The sequence below is a fragment of the Panthera uncia genome, chromosome C2 (genome assembly GCF_023721935.1).
Source record: "Panthera uncia isolate 11264 chromosome C2, Puncia_PCG_1.0, whole genome shotgun sequence".
In the NCBI taxonomy this organism is placed as follows: Eukaryota; Metazoa; Chordata; class Mammalia; order Carnivora; family Felidae; genus Panthera; species Panthera uncia.
This window is the reverse complement of record NC_064810.1, coordinates 1,917,630-1,928,255: the sequence shown is the minus strand read 5'-3', so window position 1 is coordinate 1,928,255 and position 10,626 is coordinate 1,917,630. Positions and strand designations below refer to the sequence as shown.

The window sequence follows — 10,626 nt, the reverse complement described above, 5'->3', positions numbered from 1 at the left end:
TTCCCAGGTGGGCAGCGGTGGGCACGGCCGCGTGGGTCTGCCGAGGCTGAGGTGGAGCCCGGAGCCGCTGCTGCTTCAGGGACGGCACCATCCTGGGCGGAATCTACCCCCGACCCGCTGGGAGAGCCGACAGGGGAAATGCACGAGCACGTGGCCCTTAGCTCCAAAACAACGTCAAGGCTACGTCCGTCTCCTAGGAAACGTCTGCTTCCAGACTGGACTTGGGGAAGAAACGTCTGCTTCCAGACTGGACTTGGGGAAGATATTTATTAGGGACAGTGGCTGCAACGCCGCCTGAGAAGAGGTGAGGCGAGGCGAGGCGGGCGGCACACGCCTGGGCCCCGCACAGTGGAGCGTGCCCGGAGCAGTGCCCGGCGCCCTTCCCGCCTCCTACACCCGGGGCGTGGCCTTCCCAGGCGGCGCTGAGCTTCTGGGGACACAGCCCGCATGCGGGCACTCAGGATGCAGTGGAGGCCGTGGCTGTGGACCCCACACCTCCCAGATGCTGGGGCACAGGGTCCTGGGAGGAAGGCCCGGCGGCTCGGGTCCCGGCTGACCGTCATTCCACGTCCTCTTGCGGCTCCTGCTTGTGCAGAGCCTGGAGCCGGCTGACCACGGTCTGGTGCACGGCCTCCAGCCCCTCGGCATCCAGCTCCCGCAGCAGCAGCAGGATGGCGGTCAGGACATTGTTCTGGGGGCACAGAGTCGCTGGCTGAGGGCCAGGCCGGGCACGGCTAGGCTGCCCCCACCCTGATGTGCACGTCCCAGGTGAACAGCCTTCCAGACAGGAGACACCGGGCAGGCCCTCAGGCAGACAGAGCCGCGGCCGCCTGCGGGCACTGCCCAGAGAGGCTAAGCGGCCGGCCCTCAGTCACACAGCGAGCCAGGCAGCCGGAGGCAGAAGGGAGTGAGTGGCCCAGGACGGCGATCAGTAACGTGTGACCAGACACGTGTGCTCACGTGTGCCATGCGTGTGCACACGTGCACCCACCACAGGTTTCTGTCTGCACTTGAGCAAGAAAGGATTTTGCACGTGAGGACTGCTCCCGCTCGTTCTTCTTGTGGGGTGACAGGAGAATCGCGTGTGAGCAAAGGGACGTGCTCAGAGGGTCACCGGGCTGAGCCACAGAGTCCCTGCGCGCACCAGAGCGCTGACCTGTGGCTTCAGCAACGCTCGGGTGTCCCGCTCCACCCCCATCTCCCTACATCTCCAGGGTCCCCCTGGCCTTCTGCCCTTAGGACACCCCCCTGCCCACCCCTGGGGGAGGGAGGAGCCACGGTCCAGGTCCACGTTCACAGCAGAACCAGGGCCTCCTTCTTTCCCGTCCCCAGAAGTTGCTTTGGTGACTCTGAGTCTGCGTTTGTGGAGGGCACTGAACTGGGTCAGCGTTGAGTCTCGGGGCTCCCCCCGCCCCCCTCACCAGTGCCCTCCAGAGGCCTGGGCCTGTGGAGCAGGGAGCTTCGGGCCTCGCCCTGCCTGCAGGGCCTGACCTGCCCCAGGGCTGCGTACATGGGGGCTCCTCCTGAAAGGTGTCGGAGAGGCTTGCATAGACTGCTGAGCTGACCCCACGCACACACCCTGCGTGGAACCGTCAGCTGTGCGGGGTGTGGTCCCCAGGCCCCGGGGGCAACTGCCAAGACTGGCATTCGGTCTGCGGTCACTTCTGTCGGCGGCTCTGGGGGGACGCTTCTCCCAGAGGGTGGGTCGGCCCCTCCCCGGCACAGGGCCTCGGTCCCTCTCCCTCTGTGCCCCCCACAAGCTTGGCAAGTTCCTCGAGGGGGTGCTGGCGGCCCCCGCCCCCCGACTGTGGAGCCTTTCCCTCGTGGGCCCGCACCAGTCCCGTGGCTCTGCTCAGGCAGCACCCTCCCACGTGACCAGGTGGCGGGGTCCCCACCGGGCCAAGCTAACGGTGGTAACCCTGTCCTCCTGGCCAATGACGGCTCCCACTGGGGACGTGAGCAGTTCCAGCTGATGAAGCCGGGCCTGCTGGCTGGGGGTACACGCGACAGCTGCTCTTTACCAACGAGGGGACACACACGGGAAGAAACGGTGTGAGCCTGGATCGGAGGGCCAGCCCTGTGACCAGCAGGGGAACAAGCCCCAGCACGAGCCAGAACGACCCAGGAGGTAGACAGACACTTGGAAAGGACCGGGGTCTCTGACCGAGCTGCCCACATAACCGACTTCTTGTCAACAACCCATTACTCCTCCCAGGGATGAGGACTGTGTCCACCTGCAGGCGGGAGGCCCCCCAGCAGCGAACCCCTGCAGCTTTCATGCCACCACAGCAGCCGCCCCGCCCCCAGGCCAGAGCCAGGGCTCTCCTGCAGCTGTTGGGGGGGGGGGGTCTCCTCTCTCTCTAGGCCGGCTCCTTCCCACTGACTGAGCTTAGAGCCAGCGTCCCGCCCTCTGGGGCCTGGCTCGGTGTCCCTGGGTGTCTCCAGCCCATCCGACCATCCCCCCCACCCCGCCGCCCCCACTCTCCACATCCTGGGCAGAGGGAAGTGGCAGCCACCTCCAGCCGGGCTGTCTCTGTCACACTCACCCTGTTCCTGCGACCGCTCACGGCTTCCCTCTGTGAGAAGGAGGGGAACGGGTCCCGGGAAGGGGGCTTCGGGCTGAGCTGGCCCTGGACGCTGCAGGTGGGAGAGAGAGCACAGGGTGTGTGAGCCTGACCTGCTCGGGGCCCCATGTCAAACCCTCCGGAGGCTGAGCGCAGCGAGGGAGGCAAACTGCCACTCTGTGATGTTTCTGGGGGACAGGGTGGGGGAGGGGCGGGGGGATGGGAGGGGACGGAGCAGGGTAGGGGCAGGGGGATGGGGTGGGGGGGACAGGGCAGGGGAAGGGCGGGGGGAGGACTGGGGGGGACGGGGTGGGGAAGGGGCAGGGGGACGGTGGGTCTACCCTCCACACCCCCGCCAGAGACAACTTTGCTGCGCCTGGGCTCCCACCAGGGCCGGGCGCTCTGAACACACAAAGCTAACGCAGAGCAGGGGCTGCAGAGCCTGCCACCAAGGTGGCGTCCATATGGCCTCGCACGCAGGGCAAACGGAACAGGTGGCTTTGCCGTCACCTGGACTCAGCCCGACAGCCTCACTGGGAGCAACGGTTTCTACAACATTCCCCATGTGCGGTTTATGCTCAGAAACATCCACGACAGTGCAACCCGCCCCCCAAGGCCGTGTCAGCCGTGTTGGCAATGCTGTGGCCCAGAGGGCCCTCCCTCGGGGCACACACCCCTCCCATCCCCTCCCCCGTGGCAGCTCAGCAGGCCACGGTCACAGCCACGTGACTTTCCCTCAGGTTCTGCAGTGCTGGGCCCAGCAATGCTCCCGTGCCTGCCGGTCCGCTCCACCCACCCCCACCTTAGGGCTGCTCCAGGGCCAGGCCTGGTCCAGACCCACACAGGCCCCGGGTCCTGAGCCTTGCGACACACAACAGAAAGCAGGCTGGGGGGCTACTGAGCACCTGGGATGGGGAAGAACCACCCTGGGGGGTTCCCTTCCCTCACTCCCCAGTCATGTAGGTCCGGGAAAGGCCCACTGGCCCCACAGCAGGACCCCAGGGACAGGCCTGCCGTCCCTCCGGCCTCACCTGGCCTCCCCCTCGCCACAGCTGAGCGCGTCCCGCTGGATCTCGGTGGCGGTGTTCAGGGCGCTCAGGCCGTAGGACAGCTCGGGCCGGCCGTTCCCTGCTCCCTCTCCGCCGGGGGCCGTGACCTCCTCTCCCTCCAGCAATGCTCGGGACAGCTCCTCCTCGGTCACCGCTTCAGATGATGGGAAGGGAGCAGAAACATCAGTGCGGACCCTCCCTCCCCACCCCCCCCACCCCCCGCCACAAGCCCCCTGGACCACAGCATTCAGCTCTGCTTTAGACAAGAGGCATGCGTGTCCGCCCCACTGGCCAGCTCAACAGCACGGTGGGGTCGACCCTGGCATGTGCTGGATGAGAGCCTGAACTTCAGCAGTTCTGCAAGTATTCATAAGAAGTGAGGGGCGCCTGGGTGGCTCAGTCGGTTAAGCGGCCGACTTCGGCTCAGGTCATGATCTCACGGTCCGTGAGTTCAAGCCCCATGTCGGGCTCTGTGCTGACAGCTCAGAGCCTGGAGCCTGCTTCGGATCCTGTGTCTCCCTCTCTCTCTCTGACTATCCCCTGCTCATGCTCTGTCTCTCTGTCTCAAAAATAAATAAAATATTAAAAAAAAAAAAAAAGTGAAATTAAGGTACACTTTAAAAAGGAACAGAGTGCACAATATTTAGTCCGTTTCACTCACACGTGGCTCAATTTCCCAGAGTTAACGTATATGAAAACTGCTCATCCAGGGGAACAGAACTGCACACGTGGGGAGGGCCAGGGACCGGCACGGCCATTACAGCGGACCCCAGGAAACAGGCACGGGTCCCGGACAACGGGGGTGGCGCCGACCCGGGCTGCAGGGAGGCGCCCTCCCGCCTCCAACAGGAAAACCAGGGGACCCGGTGCTTAGAGGGCAAGGGTCCCCTCTGCCTGCAGGGACGCTGCCAGCCCTCCCGGACCCTCGACGCGCTCGCCAGGGCGCTCAGGGAAGTGCAGCAGCGCATTCTGACAATGAAAGGGCAGCGGAAACAAGTCTGCTCTGACAGTGGGGCCGATGGGCAGCGTGGGGTCCGTGGGCAGCGTGGGGCCGCGCCCAGGGCCCCTCGCCCCACTCACGCTTGCGAAGTGAGGGGTGCAAACCTGGGGGCTCTCCCCAGAGACCACGGTGGGGGGTGGGGTACACCTGCCAGGTCCGCAAGGATCAGCAACACGCGGGAAGGGCGGGGGAGAGGAGGGGCCCCGTCGGGGCGGCGCGGACACCTACTCTGGTTGTCCAGCTTCTGCAGGTGCGGCAGGTTACGCAGGACGGTCATGCGGTAGAGGTGTGGGTCGGGCCCACAGCACGGGTTCTCCGCCAGCCACAGCACGCGCAGCCGCGGCAGGCCCTTCAGGTAGTAGAGCTCCGCCAGGCTGGGGATGTGGTTCCTCCGCAGGTACAGCTCACTCAGCTGCTGGCAGCGGCTCACGGGCTCCAGGGTGGACACGCTGTTGACGCTGCACGGGGACAGCACGGTGTCAGCTGTAAGGCCCGTGCCCATCCGCCCTCCCCCGGGAAGCTGATCGAAGCTGGGAGGCACGAGTCACGTTCAACGAGGTGCCCGGGGCGAGGAGAAAGCGTCGGGAGTACGGGCAGCAGTGAGCAACGCCCAGCTCGGTGAGTTGTTAGGCTCACCGAGTCAATGGGGAGGTAGGAGGGCCCACTCTCCCTCACAGGACAGGAAACAGGCCTCCAAGGGACCGTCTCCCTGCCCCAAAGCAGGCAGCAGCCAGCAGAACCCACAGCAAATACAAGGAAGCCCTACCCTACACACGCTGGGCACCGAACTTCTGAGCCCCGGCTTGAGCAGCAGGGTATATGGGTTTACATTTTCCGCAGAGATGTGAGCACATCACACAGACAGATCGCCCAGGCATCTAGGCAGAGACTCTACGGTCTAAGTGGACACAAGCAGAAAGCTCGCACCTCCACAAAAGCAAACGGACCGTGAACACACACTCAGCGCAGTGTCCAGCTGAGCTCAGAGCCCAGTGTCCTCGTGGGCCTGGTGGGAGCTCCTCCTCTACAGCTTTGGGGACGCTGCTGCTCCCTGCAGAGCCGGAGGGCACGGGTGCGGCCACTCCAAGAGACCCTGCCCGACGAGACCTATCTAGAACATTCTCTCTGGAGTCTGTATCTGCGTTGGCAGCGATGTCCTGATTCTTCCAGGGACACCCCTGCAATTCTGAACACTCACTGACCGCAGTTACCAGCCCTCAAGGTGTGCGGGAGCTGCCCAAGGCACAGGCAGGGGTGCGGTGGGACCCGAGGCTACACACTGGCCTGGTCCTCCTCCTCGACCACCGGGCTATCTGTAGTTGGACTGAATGTCTGTGCCCCCCAAACTCATACGTTGAAACCTACCCCCCAAGGTGACGGTGTTTGGAGGTGGCTGGGTCAGGGGAGCCCTCACAACGGGACCTTAGGAAAGAGACCCCCGAGCTCCCGAGCTCCTGCCCCCACCTGAGGACCCAGTGAGAAAATGGCGTGTGAACCGGAAAATAGATCTCACCAGACACTGAAAATCCAACACCCTCATCTTGGACTTGCGGCTCCGGAATAGACTGAGACAGCCCTTGTACACACGAGGTCTAAGACCGCAGGGAAATGACCGCACCTCACCAAAGACCGGCACCCTGTGTTCACACGGCAATTTATACCCAGTCCCAGTGCCGCCAGATACCCAGGCCCTGGAACCTGGGCTCAGTCAACAACCCTGGGCCTTGTCCTTTCTCAGAGCCATCCACGAGGGCGCTCAGAGAGGCCCAGCGACCTGCCCCAAACCACTCCAGGCACGGCAGAGCCGGGGTTCAAGCCACGCCTACCTCCAGGTTTCCTGCTACTTTGGGGAATGAAAGGCAATATATTTGTCAGGTAAGGCTTCCTGGGGTGTGGGCTCAAACCTCGGCTTCACGGATACGAGGCAGTGACAGTGACAGCTGGTGTGTGCGCACTGGCTCAGCGCTGCAGCCCCTCCTCACTGCCCCCAAGGGGCAGGCGCTGGTATTATTCCCATATTACAGATAGGGAAACTGAGGCCCAGGGATCTGAGTCTTGCCCGACGTGGGAGGGCTGGCATCTGGCAAGCGGTGATGACTCAAGGGCTTTCTCCAAACGGCCCAGCTGCCAGAAGTCCCGACGGCACCTGGTTCATCCACGGATTCCCTAGTCTGTTAAGATGCCAAGGCCTCCAGAAGAGGTGGCTATGATCGGTCAGAGGCCGTGTTTTGCGGGGACACTGGTGGAGCTCCTGGCAGCTCCGGAACCAGAGGGCAGAAACGGTGGGGGTGCTGGAGGCGGACGTGGCCACCTTGAGCGCAGCTGCTCATCACGTGGGGGTTGTACCCACTGAGCATGGTGAGGCTGGGCACGGATACAGCGGGGCGTGCTCGAGGGGACGGCCGGGGGCCCCTCATAAGGAGGCAGAGCTCAGGGGGGCTGAGGCACAGCCAGGCCTTGTGCCGCCGACACTGCTCCGCGCACAGAAGCTGCCCACCCCCACGCCCCCAGACAGACTCTTGTTGGGAGCTTTCAGATTATGCGAGGGGATCTGAGCCTTCTCCTTTTGAGCCCCGTGACTCAGAGCACAGCAAGCGTTTAGGTACCTGAGGGTGATCACTTCCAGGCTGGGCATTTCCCGGCAGATGGAGACCTAGGAAGGAAAGGAATGTGATGGCAGGCACCGCCAGGCGCTCTCTCCGCGAGCCCGGCACAGGGACGGGGTGGCACCACAGACAGCCCCATCTCAGCCCTCCGCGCCTACGCGGGGCAGCCGCTGGCCTCATGGGGGCTGACACGACAGGTGACGGCAGGCAGGCTCCGCACGACACTCCGCTTTGCACCCAGACACCCCCTCAACATGAAGAAGCACGCGCTCTGTCTAGGACTTTGGAGAGCATCGCCGCTATCAGGCGCCGCCAGGATCCCTGAGATGCCCGCAGAAGACATCAGGGGAGGGGACCTCAATGGCCCCTGCATGGACAGAGAACCTTTCTTTTGCTGTCCCTGAGGCACGGGGAGAAGGCTTGGCCAACGGAGCTGGGGCAAAAGGGAGACAGGATTGGAACTGGACCTCACACCACATCAATACTGTTGATTCAGGGAAAAGACCAATGGGGCGCTTGGCTGGGTCCATAAAGTCAGCCTGGAAGGCCGATGGGGGGTACAGCCCCCACAAACGTCTGTGCTGCCACGTGTCAGGCGTGGAGCCAGATGAGGCCCTTGACCTCCAGAGGCTCACGGTTGGCTCAGAGTGCTTTACATGTGCAATGAGTTTGTTTTCTGCTACAGTGGCATTTTTGGGTTTTAGGGGTTTTGGGGGGCTGCTGAATATGCAGCATTTCAGCTATAGCAGGAGGTGGAATCAGCTTTTCTGGATAGCCCAGTGTCTCAGCAGCACTTCTGACTGTTTTCAAGGAAAGGGACGGTTCACGTTACAAAAGTGAGAAAGAAACGACAGGTACACAATCAGTGTGTAAGTCCGGGACATTCACTCTCGGAGAGGGAGAGGGCAAGACCGTTCACAGACCCAGAGCTCAGCTCGGGGCACTGCCCCCGCCCACCCCAGGTGCCCATCTCTTCCCACCGTGGCCCGGGGGGTGGGGGTGGGGGTGGGGAGCAGAATGCCGGATCTGACCAAGAACAGGGCCAAAACGAGCAACTCCTCAGTGACCCAAAGCCTTCCCCCTCCCCTGGGAGACCTGGGACACGAAGCCTTTCATCGACTAAATACTGAAAGGAACTTCAGAATAAAGCTGGGCACTCGGGGGTATGTTTTTCATTAGTCATTCTACATTCCAAGCACTGCTAAATGAACAAAGTTCCAGATTAGGGGCTGAATTGAATGTGTGCGGTTCTGTAAATTCAACAGTTCTCTTGAGGGACAGGTGACACCTTTGGGGACCAGGGGGCATCTGGAGATGATCAGCAGAATACTTACATCTGTGAGGCGGCTGCCCCTATGGAGAGAGAAGACATACTTTAATTCTGTTAAAGCTGAATAAGAAAACAAATGGATACAAATTAGTGACAAATGTCTACAAACTAAAATTCTATGATTCCAATGACAAAGTGAGGGAAAGCTTGCCCAGATGACTCACAAAGGTGTTGAAAGTTGTCACATGGCTGAAAACTGTTTATGCCTGGTGCCTGAGGGGTGCTTCTCAGACTGAGGAGCCGGAGGGCTGCCCCACTTGGAGGGCACAAAGACCCACTCACTCTCCAGGCTGCCGCAAGGCAGGACCACTTCCCTCGCTGATGTAAGCAGACAAGCAAGTCCTTGTAACAGGCCACGTTCAAAGGCTGAACACGCAGCTTATGAGACCAACACTAGAGAGCCTGAAATAGGGCCCTTGTCTCTCCCCGCTCTGGGGAAGCATGGCCACCCCACGCAAGACAAAGAAGCGTATTGTTGAGAACAAACGGCAGAGCCAAATGTCAGAAGTGCCAGGGCAGAGGGAAAGGCTTTTTAATGCACAGGCAGGGCCCACTGCGGTCAATCTGCCGACACTTCCTGCGAGGCCGGTCTGCCCCTGGCTGGGCTCCCCACGCCCCACCTGAACTGCCCAGTGTACAGGGGTGCGCGAAGCCTCGCTTTGAGTCCCCAGTGAACACCTGTAGACCTTCCCAGAGTTCATGGAGTGCTTCTGGTCCTTCCTCAGCCCAGCCAGACCTGGTCACCCCCCAGACAGGGAGTCACCTGGGGACAGCCCCTCCCCAACAGGGCCCAGTTACAAGAATGTTTATGGATTCCTTACTTGGGAGTCTCAGCTCTCTCTCTTTCCCACTAGAAATGGTGTTAATCACCTCGATCCCCCACCCGATTAGTAGACCTGGCTCCCAGTGGCTGGCAATGTCAGAAATCAGACCCTTCCAGAGGGGACCCGTTTGCCCCATCTACCCGTTTGTCCATTGCATTGGATCCAATGCCATCTAGAGGGCTGACAGACACTTCGCGGTAATGCCAATTGTCTCAAAGAGTGGATGTTTGGGGCCTGGGTCTGTAGCACCACCACTCCGCGGGGGCAAAGATTCTGGAATGATCCTTGCCAAAGGCCATCTGGGCTGGTGGCAGCACTTCCTGCATGCTGGGGAGGGGGGCCCTGGCACTTGCTCTCCTCCGTCCCGAACCCTTTTCTGGCCCCTCCGCAGACCCTTCCCGCCCCCGGCCCAGAGCCCAGGTGCCGGGCGGGGGTGCTGGGCAGCGGGGAGGACGTGAGGGGACGGCCCCGGGCTCTGGGCCCTCACCAGCAGTTGAGCTTCCGCACGCTGTGCAGCTCCGAGGCCTTGGCCCGGGACAGGACCATCTTCCGAGTCAGCTTCATGGTGGAGGGCCTCCCGGAACCCGCCCCCGGCCCCCGGCCCCCGGCCCGGTCCCGCCCTCGACCAGCCGCCCGCTAGCCACGGGTTCCCGGCTCCATGGCGGCCTGTCTCCAGGGGGCGGGGCCCGCGTCGTCAGGGGCGGGCCCTGCGAGCCCATTGGCCATTCCTTGAGGGGCGAAGCGGCGCGAGCGAGGTGGGGCCGCCCGGGCAAGCGCTCGACGCGTCGGTTCGGCCCTCGCCTGCCCCGCCCCGCCCCTCGGGCTGCGCGCGTCCAGGCCTGCGCGTGCGCGGCGTGGGGGGACGGGGGACGGAGAAGTGTCTGCTTCTGACGTAATTCTGCTGCGACCCAGGTGAGGCCCCTCGTCGGGACAGACCGGCGATACAGAGTCACCGAGCACCGAGGCCCCCAGCTCCGAGTCTTCGAGCCCTGAGATCCTGAACCGCCCCAGCCCCGAGCCTTCTAGCTCTTGAGCCCCCAAGCTCGGAGCCTGGAACGTAGACGTGACAGTGTCTTGACTCCCTGAATAACGGAGATTTACACTGTTCAGATACGAAACCAGCCCTAGGCCCGTGTGGATTCCCTTTCCCCTTGAGCATAAAGGTACCCTCCCACCCCCCTCACCCCCCCACCCCCCCGTATTAGGCGTTTCAGAAGCCAGAGGCGCAGCTTAACGTTGACTGGCTTTGGGAT

General features: G+C 62.6%; 1 protein-coding gene across 2 annotated transcripts; it reads right to left on the bottom strand.

The window, feature by feature from the left end:
* Positions 1–235: 235 nt before the first annotated feature.
* CFAP410 (cilia and flagella associated protein 410) lies at positions 236–10,378 on the bottom strand. Of its 2 annotated transcripts, none has more exons than XM_049627755.1 (7): positions 9,861–10,378; positions 8,554–8,572; positions 7,220–7,266; positions 4,842–5,071; positions 3,596–3,767; positions 2,547–2,637; positions 236–691 (listed from the first exon to the last, which is right to left on the bottom strand). In XM_049627755.1, exons 1-7 carry the CDS (start codon positions 9,935–9,937, stop codon positions 560–562), a joined length of 768 nt encoding a protein of 255 aa, XP_049483712.1. In that variant the 5' UTR covers positions 9,938–10,378; the 3' UTR covers positions 236–559. The 2 variants fall into 2 exon arrangements, with proteins under 2 accessions (XP_049483712.1, XP_049483713.1); XM_049627756.1 differs by having other exon boundaries at positions 8,554–8,609; positions 9,861–9,945.
* Between the last annotated feature and the right edge of the window lie 248 nt (positions 10,379–10,626).

Excerpts from the sequence above, each read along its gene's own strand:
- CFAP410 (XM_049627755.1), bottom strand. The coding sequence starts at position 9,937 with ATGAAGCTGACTCGGAAGATGGTCCTGTCCCGGGCCAAGGCCTCGGAG. Across the intron at positions 2,638-3,595 it reads TGTGGCGAGGGGGAGGCCAG|CGTCCAGGGCCAGCTCAGCC; the intron begins GTGAGGCCGGAG and ends TCCCACCTGCAG. Across the intron at positions 692-2,546 it reads TGAGCGGTCGCAGGAACAGG|AACAATGTCCTGACCGCCAT; the intron begins GTGAGTGTGACA and ends CTGTGCCCCCAG.